The sequence below is a fragment of the Protopterus annectens genome, chromosome 16.part0 (genome assembly GCF_019279795.1).
Source record: "Protopterus annectens isolate FY-2018-M chromosome 16.part0, PAN1.0, whole genome shotgun sequence".
Classification (NCBI taxonomy): Eukaryota; Metazoa; Chordata; order Ceratodontiformes; family Protopteridae; genus Protopterus; species Protopterus annectens.
The window spans coordinates 259632759-259657829 of record NC_056750.1 but is presented as its reverse complement, the minus strand read 5'-3'; the positions used below and the strand labels follow the sequence as shown (position 1 = coordinate 259657829).

At 42.6% G+C, this 25071-nt stretch overlaps 1 protein-coding gene across 5 annotated transcripts in view; it reads left to right on the top strand.

Annotated features, from left to right (window-relative positions):
* LOC122791042 (myomegalin-like) overlaps positions 1 to 25071 on the top strand; it is a 3200315-nt gene that overhangs the window by 2567625 nt on the left and 607619 nt on the right. For all 5 annotated transcript variants that reach the window (XM_044058817.1, XM_044058818.1, XM_044058820.1 and 2 more), the window contains 2 exons: positions 3971 to 4108; positions 4530 to 4738. In XM_044058817.1, coding sequence (XP_043914752.1) covers positions 3971 to 4108; positions 4530 to 4738 — 347 coding nt within the window. The remainder of the gene's footprint in view (positions 1 to 3970; positions 4109 to 4529; positions 4739 to 25071) is intronic.

Genomic DNA, 25071 nt, shown 5'->3' with positions numbered 1-25071 from the left:
ACGTCCTAAAAATCCTCCCATTAGATGCTGTAAATTAATTTAATACAACTTTTCTAAATATCATAAATACCCTTGCACCTCATAGAAGGAAGAGACCGAAAACAAACAATGCAAACTGGCTAACCAAAAAGGGTGGAATGCTAATGCAGGATAAAGAAAAAGCATGGAAGGAATGGCAAAAATATAAAACACCTCAGTATCTTGAATACTTCAGAATGCTTCACAATCATATCATAAAGCAAATAAATTAAGACAAAATAACCATACTTTAGTAACTTTCAGAAAAATACTAAACACAACCCTAAAACATTGTAGGCATCCATTAAAGAAATCTTATATCCCGGCCAAAAAATTCATCCCAAACCCCTCTCTCGATAACTCACCACTCGAAACTGGAATACAGTTAAACTTATTTTATAGATAGTATAGCATCTCTAACCAAGAATCCCTCAATATCTAATCCCTGCTCTAACCAACAGCCACATATCACTACATCCACTTTTACCTTCAAACCGGTATCCACATCTTATATAAAACTAATGTCAAACCATTTTCTTCAGCTGATGACCTTCCAAGCAAATACCTAAAAATAGCAACCAATAATATTGCCTGTACTGTCTCAATCCTTATAAGTAGATCAGTCCGGGAATCCTACATTCCCTCTTTCCAGAAAAAGTCACACATTATCCCTTGGCACAAAGGAGGAAATTCGGCAGACATTAATAATTTTAGACGTATAGTATTCTTCACCCCTCGCCAAAATACTTGAAAAATGTGTTCTCAAACAATTGTTAGACCATTTCCTGCATGAAGAACTCCCATCTCCTACACAACATGGCTTCTGTCCTTCCCCTAGTACTAACACTGCCCTTTTAACCTATATAGATACTGTCAATAAAGCTGGAGATAATGGCAAATTTGTCTATTTCTTATTTGTAGACTTGTCTAAAGTTTTCAACACGGTTTGTCACAGCAAACTTCTACTGCAAATGCCCTCACTAGTTCTCTCATAGCCCACCGTTCTGTGGTTCAAAAGCTAATCATCCAATAGGTATCAGTCGGTAAAATGCCACTTCTTTCTCTCCTTGCCCGCCTGGTCACCACCAGTGTACCACAAGGCTCTGTCCTTCGTCCCCTCCTCTTTAACATTTTTACCAGCGCACTCTATACTTTCACACAACAGGCCACCATAATACAATGTGCAGATGATTCCACCCTCATTTGTACATCTGACATGGTACACCTCAAAAAATATATACTCAGGAAGCTTTAACAGCCACTGAAACATGGCTTTGTAACTCGCACCTCATTCTCAATCAAAAAAAAAAACATTTATACCCCCCCCCCCAAATCCCTGTCTGTTGAAAAAAACAAATTCTTCTCTCTTGATACTACAACCATTGAAGTCGCTGCTCATAGTAAACTGTTTGAGATGATAGTGGATGATAATCTTTCATTCGACCTGCATATAAAGTTGCATAAGAAAAACTCATGAAAAACTAGGGATGCTTTACAGAGCCAAAATCTGTCTCACTGATGCAACTAAAACTGCACTTGCCTCTACTTATCTCCTCCCCACTCCTCTGTATGATGCTCCCAGCCTTACTAACCTCCAAGCTTCACAAAAAGTTAAAACTTGAACAATGCTGTACATACCCCTTTCAGGACCCACCACTGTTTAGCACTGAAAAGCCTTAATTGGTTAGAATTGCCACATCAGGTAACATACACAACTTCTTATCCAGTATAAAATTATCCAACATCCATCTGTCTATCTAGCACTAAAAAACATTCTAGACAACTATGCTCCCAGTCTATCATTGCGATCCAGTGACCAAAAACCCTTACTCGTCTAAAAACGAACCAATCTGCTAGGCATTGTTTGTACTTTTACAAGTTTATTAAGGCCTGGAACTTCTTAACTGTATCCATCGGGTCTATACCCTCCCTCCCATTTTTCAAAACTACTGTGAAAGACTTCTTGTCTAAAATCTGTCTCTGTTCTTCCTGAAAACCAGGATAAACTATATCCCTAAATGTGAACAAGTACCTTTCCTTCCTTAAACCTCCGTACTCCTTCTTCACTTACTTCCTTACTGCTATCTATTTATCTTCCCTGACTTTCTCTCTGAATATACCATCAGCCTGTTTTTTCCTCACTTCATATTAGAATTCTTGTTTGTATTAGACTAATTTACCTTTAATTTCTCTACAAACTATCTAAAATTTCTCTAAATATTAAATGATTGTGCTATACCTTGCATCAATTCTTAACCAGTGTTTTATATAGTCTATTTTGTTATAATTAAACTGCAGATGTTTTTGTTTTATTTTTGAAGTTTAAAGTTATTGTCCTTAAAATGTTTTGTAATAATTTTGAGCTTTTCTCCCCTGGCCTCCGCTGAAAATGGGCTTCTACCCAGTCCGATTTTCCTGGTAATCAAATGTCAGTAAATAAAATACTTTTTGCCTAGTGTATTGTGAGACTGATACCTGAACAGCATTACTACTTTCTCTAAACACTGTAGACTGGCTGCTTAATCTAGGAGTAGAACAGGACTCATCACTGCAGCTTTTTTGCAGTGTATGTTGTAAACTATCACCCTGCAAACAGGGTCAGGTGGCCCACTGTCTGGTACTCTCCCATTCATCTGATGAATGTTCTGCAACATTGTTCCTTCTGATGAGCACAGTATAGTTTTCTAAGGGTACTTGCTATGACTGTTGTTGCTGTAAGAAGGAGACTCCCATCCTCCTCTCTGGTGCTTCCTAGTGGTTAGGTCTGCCAAATTAAAATGTACATAGTTTACAGTTAACCAGTGGGTGTGTACTTAGATTTTGTGTTTTGCCCTGCATTTCCACTTTCTGAATTTATGTATGTGCATATAATCTGTGTTGGCTGGTTAAGGATATTGGTTGGTGGTATACCCCTAGCTTAGATCTCCAGGGTAGTATACAAGAGAATGTACTGGAAGTACATTGATTACACAGATGCTAGCACCAGAAAGAACAGAAGATGGTGATGGTTATGCACTTTTTTCACTGCCGAGCGTCTTCTTTCTAAAATGCAAACCTGCACCACCTAGGGATAACCTGACTGGTTTTAAGACCTGTCTTGAAAACTTTTAACATTTGCCTACAGATTTATCCCATTCATTTGAACATCTTTCAAAAGTGACATTTCTGATCAAACATTTATGGTTCTGGTGAACATTCTCGCATAACTGTATTATGTGCCAAGTACTCACATAACTGTTTTTTACCTTTAGGTAGCCACACATCCTACCTCTTCTTAAAGTTAGTGAATTCTCGTGAGCTGTACAGCAGTCACACAAAAAAAAAAAAAAAGAAAAAATGGGAGAGTATTGGGGCTGTAGATGGAGTTGTAGGTTTTATTCATAGACAGCATTTGCAAAACCTGGGATTGCACTCTTTCACAAACAGATTCCAATTTTTTTTTTTTTTTTTTTTTTTTTTTTTCAATTAATTGCGTTGAGATTTCTTTCCTCTAAAATGCAAGAGGGATTTAGTGAAAAGGGTATGGGGCAAAGCCCCACTTTAGGGTTGTCAGTGAATATAGTCCCATGCAGTGATACTTTTTATTTTTTTCACAGTTACTTGGTTTCATTTTTGTTTTTTATCCAGGCTTAATTAGTCATTGGCTTAATTTCTCCTAATTGGAAGTTGTACAGAAGAGTTTCTCAATATACTATTAAATGTGTGTGTTTATGGTACGTTCTATAGAATTAAGTATACTAGGTTAAAACTGCCTCCATGTAAGACCATCTACGTTTTACTCTTAGATTTTCTGAAACATTTTGTTTTGTGGAAAAAATATTTATACCCAAATTGTCTGCATTAATGTGTATGTGCCTTTGAGATTGAAGAGTATGTATGTTTTTTTTAAATATAATTAATATGGGTACATAGAAGAGCCTCTCTCTTGTTTTTTTTTTTTTTCCCCTGGTAGTCCACGCCATCTCAAGCATCAAGTGTCCTATCTTCAGAAACAACTTGAGAGTGAACGGAAACGAATGCAAAAGCATTTAAGTGACCTTGCCCAACAAAAACAGACATTATCCACAACATTTCAAGAGCAAATTGAAAGGTACAACTTTCCATTTCCTGACATTTGTTTTGTTTTTAATTTTTCTTCAACAAAAGAATCCATTTTCACATTGGGCTTGGTGAATTTTCTTGTTTAGTTCTTCAGGCTGTTTAAAGGTAAATGTACTACTTTAGTCCTTGGGAATTCCACTTTTATTTTCAGTTCAGAATGCCAAATATTTAGGCAAGCTGAAATTATTTTACATTATTTTTTAAAGAAATTGACATCCTTGTAAAATATTTTCTTTGAGTTAGTGTACAAGATGTTCTTTTATAAAGCATGAGATAGTGGCATAAAAGTTATTTGTATATATATTTTGTGCATGGCTTAACAAATAGCTTTGTTAAACTATGCCCATATAAAAGCTGAACCTGCATTTTTTTCTGAAGTTCCACACTGTAATGCTTTTGTATTTCATCAGGCTTACAGGGGAGTTGCAGGAAAAAAACAAGGCCATTTTTCAGCTTCAGCTGCAACTGAGAAGTCTGTCACCTGTGTCGTCTGGCAGTCATGCCTCCCTGGAGTCATTCTTATCCGATAAGTCTACTCATGGATCACTTTTGTCTAATCCATACCAGGTGGACAACAGTCATCTAGGAGAACACTGCTTCCTTGGACAGTACCAAGCAGGTAATCCCTCTTGCAACTGTATGATCAGACAAGCATTTCAGTCATGACTGTGAAAACATGCTGATTCTTTGAGTTTTCATTTCTGCAAGTTTATTGGGGACATGCCTTGAATAGACATATGATGTGTTTGACCGTAGGAATTATATATACTGTAAAAGAAGAAACATTTTTACAATTTCTTTAACAGCATGTATGTTTTGCTTGTTCAGAAAAATAGTAAGTGTGCTCAATTTTTTTTCTGGTGGTCTTTTAACCCATTCAAAATGTGTGGTGTTCAGCCATAATAATTTAGTAAAAATAGTTTTACTTTAACATGTGAAATGTAATTATAATACATATTCACTACAAGTCACATCTCTGAAGGAACACTGAAGAAAGAAGGCCTCACATATCACATACAGAGTACTAGAACCCTGTCAAAAAGAAGCAGTTTTGGACTTGGCATTTTGTACTCCAGATGAGAGTATTTCAGATCTAGCAGTGGGTAACCATTTGTGAAAACAAGTGGCTGCTTAATCTGACTGTGAACTGTTTGGCAGATTCATGTCAAACAAAAGAGAGAGTTCAGAATATCTGTCAAGGTTGAGAGAATTAGATAATTATATAATTACTCCAGAAAATTCTAGCAGGTATAAGTGAAGGCAGTTTAACAGACGGTGGTAATTTATTTAAAAAAATAGGCTGTAGTCACATAGTCAACTAAATCTTTAAAATATGCAGATCCAGAAAAAAATGGTTCTTGTATGACATGACATCCAAAATTAGGGAAATTTATGTAGAAGTTAGCAAATGAGAAACCCTGAAGACCAGACAGTACTATCAATTAAGGCTAAACAGAAAAAAATGCCCAAACAAGGAGTTCTATCAGTACAAAGTATTAAAAACATTTTGCATGTTATGTAAGGGAGCTAAGAATGGTGAGAAGAGGGTTAGTGAAACTTCAGTTTCTCTGGTGATAAGAAAAAGATGATGGAAAAGCATGTCAGCTAAACAAATACTTCATGTTAACAGAAGGGTCAAAAGAAATGTTACATTTATTTAACAGAAATGACCGTAAAAGTGTGCTGACTACAGTCCCCTCTGGAATTACTAGGGCTGGACATGGATCCTAAGGGTGCCTGGGAAGCTCAGCTATCTGAGCTTCCCTTTCCCTCTGGCCCCTACATTCATCATCAACTTTTGAGGGTAACTTGCCTCTTTAGACCGTCTCCCCTTAAGAAGCATCACCGAAGAGTGTCTTCCCTCCCTCCCATGACAAGTACGCCCATCCCTCCCTGCCACTCCATCAGTCACATGATCCACTGATAGAACCCAGGTCAGCTGGGCCATAGTCAGAGATTTATCTCACTACACCACTGGAACAGCCTTGGAAATACATCTTTTGGTATTCCACCCTGGCAGATTTCAGAATTTTCTATTATTCCCACATTTTATTTATTTATTTATTTGTTGGAGGGGGGGGGTGCAACACACTACATTTTTCCAGCATGGTGTCTCACAGGCTGAGAAAGCATTATCTGGCCCCCCAACATAAAGTTCCCCGTGCTGTGCTTGCACATTGTCAGTTTTAATCATGGAAAGTTCTTATTTTCAATGCTGAAAATTCTGATCCATTGAATGTGTTACTGCAGTCAGCAATTCATGATCCAGGACTCATACCACCGCTGTTTCTACTGCCTGCAAATAATAGAGTGCATTATGGAACATTGCCATAAGTGCCATTTATTTCATCCCAGCTAACCTCAGGGGGTAAAGGGAAAAGCTCATGGGTCTGCCTTAGTTCTGTTGCCACTGTAGAGGGTGCCTAACAATGGGGATCAGGAGAAGGATGCCTTGCGATCCTGAGCCAGTGCTGAAATGGCATAAAAAGTGAATGGACTTAGTGTCCAGATGCTGGTCAAATCCTTCTTACTACCAAGACTGCCATGGATTCCTTGTGAATTGTGAGCTGTTCTTTGAATAGTGGAAGATGGAGTTCAAAATCCACTACTGGTTGCTGACAGAAAAAGTGCTGGAGAGTTGGATTCCTGATAACTGTTTTAGGGAACTGCATCCTGGAGTATTCATACCTTCTTTTCCACATTTGAGCATCTAGAGTGTTGCACTATCCAGCCATCTATAATAATGAAGTGATCCCTCAAGATGTCCTTCAAGGATGCATCTGCAGTCCTAACAAATGGGTTGTCCTGGCCTCAGGCAGCCCTTCGGTCGGCCGGATTCCAAAGTCTGGGTCTGGCCTCGGCTGGTGTCGCACTTCACCCGACGTCATAGCTGCAGTTCTTCGGGTATAAAGGCATCAGCCGACGCCATTTTCCCCAGTCTTTCTTGCCGCGTGGCGCCCGAAGCAGAAGCTGTTCGCAAGTGCCGGTCGGTCAGATCCAGAGATTACTACTACCGAAGACTTCTAAAAAGCTAAGTACCCCGTTGGGGACTCTTTCTTGCCTCAGCCGATGTCAGAAAAAGTGAATAACTGTTTAACTTGTGGGAAACAAATACCTCATAAAGACTTCCACTCTTACTGCCTACCTTGTTTAGGCCCAGACCACGACGTAGCAGCCTGTTTAGCCTGTGCTTCCTTCAACCGACGGACGCTTAGACGTCGGTCGGAGTTTGCCGAGGAGTTTTTCGCCCGCTTTTGCTTATATCATGCCGTCGGAGACTCCGACCGCATTTAGCTAAAAGCGTAAGGAAAAGGACCGACACTCGCGGTCCACGGTTTCGGCGAAACCGCGGTTAAGCCAATCATGAGTGTCTCGGTTTCGCTGAAACCGAGTCTGCGGTTCTTCCTTCGGCCGAAAGCATGCCTCCTACTACCGAGGCCTCTTCCAGCATGGCTGAATCTGCTACTGAAATTCCTCCTGCTCTTACAGTTTCTCAGGATTTATCAGATACTATTCCCCTAGATGTATCTACTCCTGCACGTGGAGCTGCTAGGCCCCCTGCATCCATGTCAATTAAGGCCTTTGTCAGGGCTAAAGCAGCTAAATCTTCCAAGGCCGTGCCTCCTAAAGCCCCCTCTCACAGGCCTAGCTCTAGTACACAAATGCTTAGTCTAGCAGAGGATCTCATTTCTTTGATCAGGGGATCCCAGTCTCACCCTGATAGGGCCTCTCAACCCCCTTCAGAGAAGAGGCCTAGAGCAGAACCCCCTGAGCCAGTTTCCACTGATTACTCCTCAGACGAATCAGAAAATACAAACCCCCCTGAGGGCCGTTATTCTCCCTATGAGGACTCTGATGCAGAAGACTCCATTCCTTGTGCCTCTCCTCCTGAGGAATTTTCCTTTGGGGAAACCCTGCATGCTATGAGGGATCACTTTCAATGGCAGGGTCAGGATTTCTCAGACTCTAGGAAAAGGCTTAGAACTTTTTTGCATTTGCCACAGCATAGGCCTTTAGCCATTCCTCCAGTACTTACAGTTGTGGATGATGCATTTAATGATGCTTGTACTGCTCCTGATTCACTCCCTCCGGCCCCTGCTAAGCCCGACAGATACTACAGGGTTCCGGACACACATCATCACTTGTATAAGGCTCCTTTTGCAGATCCTGAAACTGTTTCACAGGGCCCCAAAGCGGTAGCAGCTACCTCTGCCAAAAACCCACTCCCCTCTGAAAGGGAATCTAGGGCCTTGGAGAGATGGGGTAAAAAAGTTTATACTTCTGCAACTCTTTCGGCTAGGGCCTTAAACTGTCAATTCCACATGATTCAGTATCAGGAATTTATGTTAGATCAGTTATCTAAAAAGCTGTCCTCATCTGAACCTTTAGACCGAAAGTCTCTTCAGGAAATGGTACATAACATACAGCAGGTCAGTAATCATTCCTTAAAATGCGGCTATGATGCACTGGAGGCCTCCTTTAGATCAGCTATGACTGGTACAGTGATCAGAAGGCATGCATGGTTAAAAGAGCAGTCCTTACCAGACCATGTAAAATCAAAGCTCCTAGATGCTCCCATGGATAAACACAATTTGTTTGGCTGTCCTGCACAGCAAGTGCTTAAGAAGGTGGAAGAGAAAGCAAAATCTGTCCAGACAGTCAAGGATTTCTTACAGGTCCAGCCTCCAAGGTTTAGTAGGAACTGGCCTTCCAAGAATTGGTCCTTTCCAGACTCCAACAGAGCACAGAGAGGCAGGAATAGGCGCACAAGAGGCAGAGGTCAATCCAGAGGTGCCTACAGAGGACGTCAGTGGCAGCCTAACAACCAGCGAAGTACTGCTGCAGACCCAGCCACTACCACTTCCACAGGACAATCACAGTGACTTGGCTCTGAAACCACCTACCAGGGAACAAGTAGAAGCACCCTTAGGCGGAAAGCTAGCCTTATTTTCAGTAAACTGGCATTGCATTACAGGAGACAAATGGATTTTACAGACAATAGACAAAGGTTACAGGTTTCACTTCCATACTCTACCAAGGAAGAGAGGAATGCCAAACCTACCTCCAAATCAAATGGCAAACGCTCTAGAACAAATAGACAACTTAAAAAGGATGAGAGCTATAGAAAAGGTACCATCTATGGAACAAGGGCAAGGATTTTACTCTAGACTTTTCCTGGTGCCAAGGAAGGAAAATCAATGGAGACCTATTCTAGACCTGTCCGCACTGAACACATACCTCATTGTCCCAAAATTCAAAATGCTGACTCTACAGCAGCTTCTTCCCATGCTGGGCAAGGAGTCTTGGCTGGTAACTCTAGATCTCAAGGAGGCATACCTGCACGTCCCCATACGACCAAATTGCAGAAGATACCTCAGATTTCTTGCAGGATCAGAGCATTATCAATTCTCAGCATTGCCTTTTGGCTTATCTACTGCGCCCAGAGTATTCACGAAATGCCTGGCATCAGTAATTGCTCATTGCAGGCTTCAGGGAATTCAAATTTACCCTTACCTGGATGACTGCCTGCTACAAGCGGACAACAAAAACAAATTAACAAAAGACTTGAAAAGGGTCATTCATCTACTGCAAGCCTTGGGATACACAGTCAATATAAAAAAGTCAAGGCTGTTGCCATCCCAAAGGATAACTTTCTTGGGTGCAGAACTGGACACATCAAATCAAATGGCATCCCTCACAGCAGAAAAACAAAAGCACCTTCCACTCTACTTCATGGCATTAACAACGCAGAACCAGCTTACAGCAAGGAAAGTCCTGCAAGCCCTGGGTTACATGGCATCCTGCATAGTTTTGATCCCACATGCCAGACTGCATATGAGGAAGTTGCAATGGTACCTCAGGAATTTATGGTCTCAGCACAAGCACAGCCTAGAAACCCAAATTCCAATAATTCCATGCCTGAAGCAAGAATTCCGATGGTGGGCTCAGGCCTGTCAATTGAACAAAGGACTGCCCTTCCACAGCCCTCAACCAAGCCAAACTATCACCACAGACGCCACAGACCTTGGTTGGGGGGCACACATGCTGGACAAGTGCATACAAGGCTTATGGACTCAAGACCAGCTAAACCTACACATAAACCAAAAAGAGATGCTGGCAGTAAAACTGGCAATTCAGGCATTCAGACCGTTTCTCCAACGGGGACAATTGCTGATAAGGACGGACAACACCACAGTTATGTGGTATATCAACAAACAGGGAGGCACACATTCATATCCTCTATGCCAGATGGCAATGGATCTCTGGAATGTGGCCCTAAGCCTCAACATACAGCTCAAGGCAATATTTGTGCCAGGGAAAGAGAACATGCTAGCAGACATCTTAAGCAGGACTACCACGGATGCCCACGAATGGATGCTGCATCCAGACATCTTCAAATCCATCACAAGGAAATGGGGACTACCAGAAATAGACCTATTCGCATCCCCACACAATCACCAATTGAAAAAATTCTGCACAAGGACATACCACCCACTTGCTTGGAAGGTGGACTCCCTATCTTTCAGTTGGGAAAACCTGACAGCATATGCATTCCCACCTCTTCCTTTGATGCACAAGGTGCTATTGAAGATCAAAGAAGACCACCCAAGGATCATCCTGATAGCTCCAGACTGGCCGAGGCAGCACTGGTACCCACTACTGAGGAGTATGTCTCGGGAACTCGCATGGCCTCTACCCCAGGTTCCTTTACTGCTAACACAGAACAACTTCAAAACCCTGCATCCGAACCTGAAAACACTGCAGCTAGCTGCTTGGAGCATTGCATAAGACAAAATAACCCAGATTTATCTCAAAGGGTTAAAGACATTATCTTGGAAGCTCGCAGACCCTCAACAAGAAAAACTTACTCAGCGAAATGGAAAAGATATCTCTTTTGGAGTGCAGCAAAAGGGCAAAATGTAGCACTGGTAAACATAGCTAACATCCTGGAATACTTAGCAGAGCTTTTCCACAATGGCCTGTCTTACTCTTCCATTAAGATTCATGCGTCAGCTTTTTCAGCAGAATACAACATGGATCCTCCAGTCTTCTCTCATCCTCTATTCAGGCAGTTTCTGAGAGGAATCAAAAATGTAAATCCACCAAGGAAGCCACCATTGCCTACATGGGACTTGAACTTTGTGCTAGAAAAGTTGACACTTCCCCCTTTTGAACCAGCAGCAACAGCAGAATTACAGTACTTATCATGGAAAACTGCTTTCCTGCTTGCAATCACTTCAGCAAGAAGGGTTTCTGAATTACAGGCATTAATGGCAATGCAACCCTTCCTTATCTTCCATCATGTCCATGAGAACTAATCCTACCTTTATGCCAAAGGTGGTCTCCAGGGTATCTTTAAACCAAGCAATCCACCTACCTACATTCTTCCCCAACCCACAGAACAGGGGAGAAAGACTGCTGCATACCTTGGATGTGCATAGGCAATTGCGCTACTACCTGGACAGAACCAAGAACAATAGAAAAACTGACCAGCTTCTGGTAGCATATGCCACAGGCATGGAAGGAAAAGCAATTTCAAAACAGACAATCTCAAAATGGATAGGAAATTGCATTAGATTTTGTTATTCTTATCATGGAAAGGCAACTCCAGAGAATATCAGACCTCACTCCACAAGGGCTACAGCCACTACTACAGCTTTTTTACGAGGAGTGGCTACAAAAGACATTTTAGAGGCTGCTACTTGGAGTTCCGTGCATACATTTGCCAAGCATTATAACCTACCCTTATACTCCAGATCCCGAGCAGGTTTTGCCACTGCTGTTTTGCAAGGGATCTTAACTACACCATAATCTTGTTAGGGCCTCCTCCCCCAGTTTGGCTATGGTATTCTACCCATTTGTTAGGACTGCAGATGCATCCTTGAAGGACATAGTACAGTTTTGTACCTACCATAAATGTAGATGTCTGAGAGGTATGCATCTGCAGTCAGGATTACCCACCCTCCTTCCCCACTGTGGTACTCCTAGGGTATTTGCCCATCTTGTAGCTAGCTGGGGGAATCTATTATGGTGTATTTGTTTGTATATATGTATATACATGTTTATTTCTATTTGCTCTCTGTTATTTGGAAGCATTTGCATTTATCCAAATTTAGCCTTCCTAGAGGGCATCTGGCATCTGGGGCAAGAAACACTGAGGAAAATGGCGTCGGCTGATGCCTTTATACCCGAAGAACTGCAGCTATGACGTCGGGTGAAGTGCGACACCAGCCGAGGCCAGACCCAGACTTTGGAATCCGGCCGACCGAAGGGCTGCCTGAGGCCAGGACAACCCATTTGTTAGGACTGCAGATGCATACCTCTCGGACATCTACATTTATGGTAGGTACAAAACTGTACTTTCCTTGATGTCTGCCTGGCTGTGACACACGGGATTAAGAAATCTTCTTAGATCTGCCTTGAGGTTGCATATGTCTTGTTGTCTAGAACATGGGTGTCTTGATAGCCTGCATATGCCAGCTGGGCCCATGGATTCAGTTCAGATTATACAGGTACATCAGATGTTGAATATCTGGTGTTAGCTGTCCTCATAGATGTAGGGGGGTACCCCTTAGGAACGTGTTGAAAGCAGTGTTAGTCCTTTAAGCCTGTTAGAACTGAGCACCACCTGTTGTATGCATTTCATGATGTTTGTTTTCTGTCTCACACTCATGCTTAGACTACGCTATGATTTGAAAAGGGTAATCTGAGGGCCCGCATGTTGTTTCTGGAAGGGGCAGAGGTATTGAAAGCTCCCCTTAATATAACTTCTCCCTGCCACTGAATGACCCCTATATTGAGGAAGGTTTTAGGCTCCTGAATTTCACTGTGGGCTGGCTTGCAGTTTTTCTTCCTTTTCTCCCAAAAATTCCTTGTTTAGTACCCAGGCAAGAAGAATTAGAAGTCCTGGGTCAGGCTATTGGTGGAGCTTATATTGAAGTTTTAGCAGCTAATTCATTCTAGAAACATCAGGAATCTATTTCTTTTTTCTCCTAAGCAGGCTGACACTTTCTATGCCCCCAAGTGGAACACAGGTAAATCCTAAGCATCCCTACAGCAGACTGTTGTGTGATCTCTTGTTTGTTGTTGATCCTTATGGTCAAAAGCGTCTTTCCATCTTAGGAATATAAGACTTTGTACAGGGTTCACAAGAGCATTTTCTTTTCTGCTTCCTTGGACTTGAGTCCCAGCTGTTTGTCTCAGCTGTCTAGGTTTCATTCTTCATAGGTTCTTACTAAGCTTATGACCAAAGTAGACCATCAAGAAATTCAGCAACATCACCCAATACCGGTGGGAAACTAACAGTGTCCCTCTTTAAGCAGCCTTCTTCCATATGTCCCTGGTGAAAATTTGTGCTCACCCTTCCAGCCATCTAGACTGGTTTTAAGGGTTGCTAGGGAAAGTACTCTGTTTGCTAGGTAGGGGAAGCCTATTACAGAAACAGGGGATAATAGTGGGTTAGGTATCTGTCACCACCTGGTGGTGGTGTTGAAGTAGCGTAGGTTTAGGTCTTTACTTGTCACTGGGTGTTTCATAACATAGAAAGCTAAATAGAGATCACCCCTAAGGAGTCTGTATGACACTGAGTATAGGGACAGGGATTTTAGTTTGTCAGATTTGCTAAGGGTACTGAGATCTTTTTGGTGAGGAAACATTGAAGTCTCTCAAGCTGGTTTAAGTACTTGACAAGGTACATGCTGAAGGGTGCATTATATTCAACAGTCAGCCTAATAAGAGATGATTAAAGTGGAACTGTAACTTCTTTGGTTCTTGGGGAGATACCACAGTGAATATGCTGTGCAAGGTAGAAGAATTTTCTAACCACCATAGAGATGTGGTGGTTAAAGGAGAATCTGCTGTCAGCATAAGTACCCAAGTACTTTTTGACTATATCAAATTTAAATAGAATGTTATGTATATGCTAAGCAGTAGTAATGCTAGATTTACCAAATAAAATTGCTGCATTTCAGTGTTCAGTTTAAGTATATGATAAATGCAACAAGAATTTATTTGGTCCAGCCCTTGCTGGAGAATTTAAGTATAAGAATGGGATTTGATAACTGCCCCTGATTTGCAGTCAACAGCAAACATGGTTAGCCATAGTCCCTCGCTGTCGGCTTTAATGTCATAGAAATAGATACTAAAAAGGAGGAGACCTAGAACAGAGTCCTGTGGGTTACCAATAGTGACATTATTCTGTCTAGAGAAAATAAATCCTAGCTTAGCAGTATGGGTTCTGTAAGGCAGCCAGTTACCAGTCCCGTAAACTGTGTATGGGTTGAGTTGGGAAAGGTTGTCAGTAATAACAGAATGCGGGGTAGAGACAAAGGTCTTCACAAGGATTCGTATACACAGTATGTACATGTATATCTCTTATCCATGGCCTCAGAAACTTTTTTTATAGAATTCAACCAAGTTGAGCAGGCATGAGCTGCCTATTACAAAGCCAAACTGCTGTGTTATCCAGTGATGTAAGGCGATATAAGGTCACCAGTAGCATTCTTCATATTGATTATTGCTGCAGTAGCCTAACCTATTTAGGTTATGTTCTGCATAGGCTATAACAGCTAGACAGCTTCCAAAGCATCAGGGTACCTTCCACGCACCCAAATAGTTGGTCATCTCAAGATGACTAAATGACAGGTTTGGATGTCAAGCCCTTCTGAGCTTTCCTGCCTCTGAGAAGAGCTCTCCTCTATGAGCTTTCAAGGAATGACTTTAGGCTAATGCTGTTATATTGATGGACAGATAAGCTCCTTTCCTGGGAAAAAAAACTTTTACATTACGTTCTTTCTTGTTTAAAGTAGCGTTTTGACTGAAACCGTATTTCTTAAAATAGGAAAGTATTTCCCTTGACTGCTGTGACTTTTATGTAATCTTAAATGGGAGTTCAATTGTTTTACTTTTGAGGTAAAGGGTTGTTAAAACTTTATTAAAGCTATTTTTTCTGTGGAGAAAATGTGTTTATTTTACCTTTTGGGGCAGGGGAAAGTGTTTAAAAGTTTTTGTGGGGAAAAAGTTACTTTTTGTTTGCTTCTTTCCTATGTCATTGACTGTTGCTGCTAACCATTCTCGAAAAAAGAGCAGCATTTTCAGCTTGACAATGGAACAAAGTCCAAGTCCCACAGAAGGGCCTTCTTTGAGCCACAAAAGGAAAAACATTGTTTAGCAGTCTTTGCCATCACAGCAGGTTGGTAGTTTGCCTCCACCACAGGTGAGTGATCATGCTGTGACTAAAGCTTGTTCCTCAAACTACTCTTAATTGTTTTTCTTTGGATTGCCCTGGTATTGTCCCTACAGCCACCATGGATAGACCCCAGGGGTTAACCATGTCCTCTGCAGCTCACTGGGCAAGGAAGTGACATTCTTGTCTGTCATGGGAGAAGGGAACAGGGAATGTTCCCCTGCTTAGTCAGAATGTTGTGCCTTTCCCTGATGAAACTGTTGCAGACCATTCTGGATCTGTTTTCACTAATTTTCCTGTCAAAAAAGACAGGAAACTAAAATTTTAGATTCTCCTGTGTCAGTTATTCCGGACAATTTATTTGGACTTGACTCAAGGTCTTGTGCAGGCTGCTTGACCCTCCTTGTAAGATGTTTTCTGGTAAATGAAAACAAAAGGATTTTTTTCCTTGAAGAGTTCAGTATTTGGAATCTGTAGGGGAATGTGAAGAGAGACATGTAGTGTTTTATCCTCAGGTTTACTGATTCAGATTCTGAGGGGGAGGGTGTGTTATCTGATTCTCCCTGTGAGGAGTTCTCTTTCTCTGAGACATTTTCCAGAATGACCTACTGGGACTTCTCTATCCCTTAACAAGTAATACGATTTGCTACAAGTGGAATTTCCAGTGCCTTCACCCTTCCCCCTGTGACGCACGCACCCTGGCCCAGCAATCAAGGAGCCTCGATCCTCACCACTAACACCAGAGTATCATATATGAGTAAAGGATAATAAATATACACAGTAAAGTGCAATTTCCCTTAAGAGCACACCGAGATCACAGTCAGTCCAGGGCTGGTCACTCCAGGTCCCCAATAAGACTCCCCACTGGCACAGCTATAGGGTCTAGATGTCAACTTAGCTGGGCAAGCTAAAATCTCCAGCACCCTCTATGTTCAACCAGTGCTTTGTGTCCCTGCCCAAGTAGCTGACACCAACACACACACTGAGATAAGAGGTTATACAACCACACAGACACTTCTGGGGAAGGCTGGCACAGGTTCTCCAGTTGTGCGTCTCTTACCCCGACTATACGGTAGAAATCACTGCCACCACTCAGCTCATAATTATCAGCTACTCAAAGGCCCTTAAAAGGGTGCCCAATTATTACTGTGCAATATTATTATCCAGTTGGTAGTCTAGCCCACGGCTAAAGCTATAGGAGTGGCTTTGTACAATTTTACCAAAGGCATACAAGTACTCTAAAGAGCTTAAATTTATCTCTACGCAAAACAGCTACAGTTGAAAGGGTTTCAAATATTTAATAATAAATACTAAAAAAACAAGGCAATACTACTACCACACAGCGCTAGTGAAGAGTTCAGAGATCACACAGACATACTTAAAATAAATCATTAGAACAGTTCTGACATCACAGAAAAACACTTGGTCTAAACTTTATAATTCCTAGCTATTGCTACAAGAAAGCACACTTCTAAAATAACTTACATAGAGCAAGAGGCAGAGTGCTGAGTTGGATAGTCAGACAAAAATGCTTAATAATCTCTGGTTCTCACTGTTTAAATTGAAACTGCAGTTCTAATAAAACATTACTTCATCTTTTGCACTTTCCTGGTTCCCAGGCTGACAGAAACTGCTTTTACATTCTTTTACACTTAGAGCAATAAAGGACGTTCCACATGTAAGTTCTGGTCATTAATTTTAGCCTTAAAACTATAGGCAGGATGCTTATTCCAGACTCATAGACTCCAAATTCTAACTTCAAAGGAACAGACATAAGTAATTTTAATTTCAAAGGACCAACAAAAAATGCTTGACTTAGCTTTCTTTACAGCAGAGGGCAATGCTGCCATATTGTTTTAAGTTCAACATTTCACAGTATTTACAAATGATAGAATTATGTACGTAATCTATTTGACTAGGCTGGTAGCCTTCTCGATCTCTACCAGTCCTCACATCCCCCCCTCCGGAGACCTCAAGCTAGTTTTTCAAGTGACCCTTGAGAAACACCGCTTGAGAGAGCAAGGTCTGTCTGAGTGTACCTCACCCCATTTCCTGTCTTGAGAGCCCATCTGCATTGGCATTGCCACTCCCACTGCGGTGCTGCACTGACATATATGCTTGCAACCCCAGGCTCCATCTTAGCAACTTAGCATTTTGCTGACTGGCTCTGTTTAACCATGTTAGGGGGTTGTGATCTGTCATAACAGTGAATTTCCTTCCATACAGATAAGGCTGGAGTTTCTGCAGTGCCCACACTATGGCTAGACATTCCTTCTCTGCAACTGCACAGCATTTCTCCCTGGGTTGGAGCCTATGACTGAGCTAAACCACTGGGTGCTCTTCCCCCTCTGAAGAAATTTGGCTAAATACAGCCACCACCCCATGGTTTTGAAGCATCCACCTGCACAACAAATTCTTTGCTGTAATCTGGACTGGCTAACACAAGGGGGTCCTCCCAAAGCGTCTTTAAGCATCTGGAATGCCTCCTCACATGCTGGGGTCCACATTACCTTATCTGGCCTGTTCTTCCTTGTCAGGTCTGTGAGGGGAGCAGCTATGGTACTGTAACTGTATAACTGGAGACAAACTTTCTGTAGTACACTGCTGTCCCTAAAAATGCCCTCACCTGCTTATTAGTAACAGGTGCAGGCCATGTCTGAATAGCTTCCACTTGGGCAGGTTCTGGCCTTATCTTACCACTCCCCACTCTACGTCCTAGGTTGGAAACCTCCGCCATACCCACCATACATTTGTTCGGCTTAATGGTCAACCCAGCCCTCTGTAGTCTGCCCAGCATCTCCCTGACATGCTGAAGGTGCTCTGGCCACGAGTGGCTGTAGATGGCAGTATCATCTAGGTAAGCAAGGGCAAACCCTCCTGCTCCTGCTAGGATATTATCTACCAGCCCCTGGAAAGTCGCTGGGGCATTCGTCATCCCAAAGGGCATCTCTGTGAACTCATACAAGCCAAAAGGAGTCATAAAGGCTGACTTCTCTCTAGCACTGGGAGTCAAGGGCACCTGCCAGTAACCCTTGGTAAGATCAATGGTTGTAAGATACTTAGCCCCACCCAGCTGCTCTAGGGCCTCATCTGTCCTAGGCATGAGGTAAGCATCCGACTCTGTGTGACTATTTAATTTCTGGTAGTCCACACAGAACCTGGTGCTGCCATCCTTCTTTAGCACCAGCACTACTGGGGAGGCCCAGGCACTGTTGGACTCTTGAATCACCCCCAGTTCCAACATCTCCTGTACGCTCCTCCCTCAGGATCTGTCTGACTATCTCAGGCACCCTATAAGGGGTCTGCCTAATAGGCCTTTTTGGTCCTGTATCCACCTGGTGCTGCACCAGGTGGGTGTACCTGGGCTTACCAGTGAACATGTCCCCAAATTCCTGCAACACTGCTCTGATTTCTCAAACCTGGATAGGAGATAGTTGCTTGCGACATTGCCACCCCCCCCCCCCCACTGAGGTGTGTCAGCCCGAGCCTCACTGAGGAAATCAGTCCCCAGATCTCCCTCAGACTTCTCCTGCAGTCCACTGCAAATATCAGCACAAGGGCCTCCCTATCATGGTAAGGTTTCATCATGTTAACATGGTACAATTTGTGCCCCTGGCGTCTGCCTAGCAGTTCCACCATGTAGTTAACATCACTTACCTTTCTTACCACCTTGTAGGGTCCCTCCCAAGCTGCTTGCAGCTTGTTGTGTCCAACAGGAATGAGAACCATTATCTGCTGCCCCACAGCCTACTCTCTAACTTGACCGTTCCTGTCATACCACACCTTTTTCTGTTGTTGGGCTGCTGCCAGGTTCTCCTGGGTCAAGCCCATGAGTTCCCTGAGCCTTGTCCTGAGGTTTAGGACGTATGCCACAGCAGACTCCTTGGGAGACTCGCACTCATCTCAAATTACATCTAGAGGTCCCCTCACCGCATGCCCATACAACAACTCAAAGGGTGAAAACCCTGTGGATTCCTGGGGAACTTCTCTGTAAGCAAACAACAGATGTGGCAAATATTTGTCTCACTCCCTCTTAAACTGATCTGCAAATGCCCGTAGCATGGACTTGATTGTAGAGTTTAACCTCTCAGCAAGGCTATTAGTCTGGGGATGGTAGGGGGTGGCCTTCATGTGCTTCACCCCGCAGGACTTTCACAGACAAGCCAGCAGGTCTGACATGAAATCGGCACCTCAGTCAGTCAGTATTTCTTTTGGGAAACCTACCCTGCTGAAAATATCTAACAAAGCATTTGCCACCTTCTCTGTCTCAATGGAGGACAAAGTCACTGCCTCAGGGCATCGTGTAACATAATCCATTACCACTAGGATACACTTTTTCCCTGTGGAACTTGGGGTACTCAGAAGACCCTCAATAACCATAACTACCCTCTGAAATGGCACCTCAATCACAGGCAAAGGCATCAAAGGAGCTCTCACCTGGTCTCCTGCCTTGCCTACCTTTTGGCACTGCTCACAGGTCCTGCAGTACCGTTACATCTCTGGAAATTCCTGGCCAATAGAAGTTCTGCGTAATACACCTCTTTGTACATTTTATGCCCATATGACCTGCAAAGGGAATATCATGGGCTATGGCTAGAAACTCCACATGGTAAGCTCTAGGCACTACCAACTGCTGTACACTCTCACCTTCTAGCCCTCCCTCAGGGGTCCATTCTCTGTATAGTAACCCTTTGTCCCAGTATACAGATTCCCCCTTTCCTTGAGAATCAGGTGCAATGTAGGTTCTGAGAGCTGAGCCTGTCTCAACTCTCTCCTTGTAACCCTTCCTAGCTCCCCTTCCACAGGAAATCTGGCATCCTCTGACAGTGGTGCCACACTGTCAGCCTGGGTACTAATACTCACCTCTAACTTTGCAGTCACTCTGTCCAAGGGACCATCAGTACCCCCAAGCAGCTGTGGCTCACCTTCAGGCTCACTGCTACAGGGTAGCTCCCTCCCTGAAGTAACCACCTCACCAGTCCTGGCTGCAAGTATGCGGTCTTTCTGGGTCTCCCCTAGACTACCAGACCCACATGCTTGTCTCCTAGCCTGACAGCGTGCAACTGCATAAGCACATGGTACTGCCTCATCCAAATCCTTCCCTCTCAGGACATCTGCAGGATGGTAGTTTAGTACCCCTATTGTCTCAAGATAACCTACTATTGGCATTTTGTCTTTCCCACTTACTGGCTCCCTCATGTTTTGTTCCCCACCTTGCCTCCTTGGACACCTGTATTCCACACGGCCCCACTGGTTGCATTCAAAACATTTAACCCTAGCTCCTGGACATATACCTGGACTAGTGGCTTCCCCTGCTACTGGCAGATTCTGTTGGGGCAGTCTGTGCTGCCCACCATGGGTTCCTTTAGACCCATGAGCAGTACTGGGGGTCCCCTTCCTGTGCAGGGCTGCCCTGCTTGCCAGGAATAGGTTTCCCTTCTTCCCCAACTCATCTGAAATAGCACATTGTCTATCAGCTAACCAGATCCTCATGTCCTCAGGCAAAGTGCTAAGGGCTTGTTCCCTCACCAAAAGGTCTGCCAGTTTTTCAGAAGTGGTGACCTGACATCCACTCACTCACCTATGGAATTAAGTGCTCAGTTCAGCAGCATATTCACACACACTTTCATCTGCCCTGCGTCTATGCTCACAAAACTTTTTTCCTATTAATTTCAGGTGTTAACTTAAAACATTCTAAAAGACATTTTTTAACAGCAGTATAATCAAAACATGCAACGTCAGACATTTTAGCTAATGCAGTTACAGCTTTACCATGGAGTAAGGGAGTCAGAAACCATACCCAGAGCCCTTGGTCAGCTTCATACTGTTTACATACCCTCTCAAACATATGCAACAAAATTATCCCCCTCTTTAAACTGCGGAAGAAATTTACTGACCTTTTGTGCTTCTGGGGTCCAGTTACTTCTTCCCTATTACCTCCATGACTCTGGTGAAGAGTCAGCATCTCCTTCTCATGCTGCATCTGTCTTTCCTTTTCCTCAGCTTCCAGACGTAACAGTTTCTCGTTCTCTTCAGCCTGTAGACTCCTCAGTCTCTCAGCTACTTCTGCCTCATACCTTCATTCTCCATTATAAGTTGGACAAGAACTCCAAAGATATGGCCTCCTTTGGTTCCACGGTCCTCAGGAACGTTCTCCCATGAGCCACCCAGGGTAAAGGAGCTAGGGATGCTACCTATGCGTAAGAACAAACGGCGAGATTGAACAATTTCACATAAAGAAGTTATGTTCTTACCATAACGTTCCATGTGAATTGTTCATCTCGCCTTTGTTCTTACTACCCACCCTCCATCCCCCGGCCTATGTTTTTTTTTCAGAGAACAGGATGATTTGGATTCCAGTTCAGCTTGTCTTCAACACCTTCTGTTCAGTCTCTGGCTTCTTCTTTTGTCAGGGTACACTTCTCAGTACCTAGGTATTTTGTGGGCATTGCTGCCCCTTATCTTTAAATTACTCCTAGCGCCTGGGGCGCATTGTTATCTTCTGGTGTTAGCAAACTAGATCTGAGGGTTAGCACTAGGGGATTGTGGGATAGGACTGTGCCTCGAGCTTTCTCAAGATGCAGAGCTGTAGAAGTGGCCGTCTCGGAGCCGAGGATCGGCTCCGAACCCATGCGTAAGAACAAAGGCGAGATGAACAATTCACATGGAACGTTGTGGTAAGAACATAACTTCTTTTTTCAGCTCATGAATAGATAAAATGAGAAAGATGCAGGGCAGCGCAGTATAATGAGACACTGGTGCTTTCCTACGTGGCAGTTAATAAAGGAGGAATTTAAGGAAAGTGTAATGGAAAGTATTAGAGTAATATTAGGAAAAATAGAAATTTCTTCATAAGGAACAGCTGGTGAGTGGGATAAAAAGAAAATGGATTTAAAAATAAGGTGTAAATGAGCATAAATGAGATATGACGAAGAAGTAAGAATTATTTAGAGGGCTGACAAAGATTAAAGTATTGCAGAATAAGTCCTACCACTGAATGTGCTAAAGGGAAAACAGTATTTGGGTAATGTGCATGAGCTTCAAAAGATCACAGCTACTCTGTTTGCTTTAGAGCACAGAACATTTTAGCAGAATGATTTGGTAGCAGAAAGTAGAAGGAGTCTGACAGAAAGAAATAACTAGAGAGCCACTAGAGATATTTCAGAAATTTATTTAAATTTGAGAAAGCAGAGGAATGTGGAAACCATGAAAAGGCACAAAGGGAAATATTTATGAAAGACGTAGTTATGCCATCATTAGAGGAAGATGAGGAACAACAAATAGTAACTAAGGCGGGAAAAGATTAGCTAAATATGGTGGTGTTTAATCAACAGGGAAGTGAACAGCATCAAATTGTAATATTTTGGAAATTTGTTATTTAGGAGGGATGAAAGTGATCATCTAGTGTTATGGAAGAAGCTGTGATGGCTGTATTACCCAAAAAGGTAATACATATAGCCCCAGTTCAATATTAAAGCATGATTATAAAGTATTGATGTGTATACTAGCTAACAGAATCGGAAAGCTGTCAAATGTGATGGCTATGGATCAATGTGGGTTTGTAGAGTGGAGGCAAGCATTTCATAATATTAATAGAACAATGTTGATCCAGAGGGAAATAGTATTTAAGAAAAAGCCACTATTGCGGGTGAACTTTGTTTCAGAGAAAGCATCCAGCAGAGTCGACTAGGATTTTGAGTAGATCATAGGAAGCATTTACATTCCTTTCTAGAATAACGGGGTTAATTAAGAGGGTATGCAAAGAGTCGAAGGCAAGACTTAAGGTGAGAGGGTTCCTATCTAACAAGCTGGGTTTGAACAGAAGAACCATGCACATGTGTCCTCTTTCTCCTTTGTTATTTGCTGTATATTTAGAGCCACAGGCAAAGAATATAAGGGAGTCACAAATGCAGGGATATAACTGGTATGATCGAGAAAAGTTAGCTTTGGAGATATTATATTGTACTTGATAAGTCCAGCAAAGGATAGTTCAGTGTTCTGCAACATTTTGAGATGGTTTCAAGTATTTTTGGGATATAAAATTATTGAAGATAAACGAAAAAAAAATATCCTTGAATATTATTGAAAAATATTATTGAAGATAAACAAAAAAAAAATATCCTTGTTTTCCATACTTTCCTAACTAGTGTTCCAGAGACCAGATTTTGCTGATCCCTGGGCTTTGTCTTGGTTCCTGTGTTTCTCCATTTTCCTTGTTTGGTCAGGGGGAAGTTTCTTTACTCACCAGTGAGAGTGGGGAGTACTGAGCTGCCTGTTTGTCCTTAGAGGAGTGGTTTAAGGCAGTAACTTGTAGTCTATTGGCCATTTTGGGTCATTTCCTGTCTTTTCCAGCCCCCTGCTATAAAGCTCGTTTTGGCGGGCTTTTCCAGCTATTGAGAACTCAGCACAGCTCCTCGTGGTGGCCAGCAGTGTTCCTCTAGCAGCAGAGACCAGAAAAGACTACCTTTCCAGATTTTAAGTATTTTTCTTGGCTTTTTCGACTTTTTGTGCCTTTCGACCACTGTTTCTGCTTGTTTTATCAAAGTTTGCACTGTTTTTACTGTGTTTATAAGCTAAATTTGTTTACTGCACTTGCTAGTTTAAGTTTTGCCTAAAAGTTAAACTACAGGCTAATACACTCAAGTGTACTAGCTTTTGATAGCATTTAGTCGAAAATCATAGCATTTATTGTGTTTTCTGCTTTTCTGTACAAACAAAAAAAATATCCTTGTTTTCCATACTTTCCTAACTAGTGTTCCAGAGACCAGATTTTGCTGATCCCTGGGCTTTGTCTTGGTTCCTGTGTTTCTCCATTTTCCTTGTTTGGTCAGGGGGAAGTTTCTTTACTCACCAGTGAGAGTGGGGAGTACTGAGCTGCCTGTTTGTCCTTAGAGGAGTGGTTTAAGGCAGTAACTTGTAGTCTATTGGCCATTTTGGGTCATTTCCAGCCCCCTGCTATAAAGCGCGTTTTAGCGCGGAGTTGTCACTGTTGCACACTAGGGGAGCACCGGTTAAGCAGGTTTAAACTATTCGGGCTACCTAAAGTCCACTCTTCAAATTTTCCCTTAAAACTACCTTCCTCGAACTATACTACTGATCTAACCAGCGTATCCTATAACTAAAAAGATCATCTCTACTTGACTCCAAGTAGACTATTCTCTATCTGTTAAACCTAGCACTTGCTCCTACAGTACTTATTACCTTGATACGGCACTCTTGTCATAGATAGTACCCCAAAAAGGCAAACCCCCATTTCTCGGTCGCCCACGTCCCCCGGAATCTTTTTTAAAGTTTTTTTGTCTATTCCTTCTAGCATGTCGAGGGATCAGTTGCTAGTGTCCTCTCCTGCTCAGCTGGTGAACCTGGGAATATTGAGGCAATGTTACAATTGCCTCATGTACACAGACAACCCTCTCCTCCTCCCACAAAACACAAATACATGCGAGAGATGCAAGTATACGGCCAAACTGGAGGCTGAGCTCTCTCAACATAGGACTGGCAAGACCAGTCAGGGGGAGAAGGTTACCACACACACTATAGACCCAGTCTCACATAGTACCATCACCACCTCAAATCATACACATAAACACACAAAGACATACTCGGAGGCTCTGATCAAAAATCTACCAAAACAGCAGAGGCCACCAAAGCAGACACCCAAACAACCACCACCTCAGAACACAACACCTGCAACACATAGACCTCACAGTCAGAGTGTCAAACAGTCACAGCCCTTAAGGCCAAACACAATGCCAGACACACTAGTC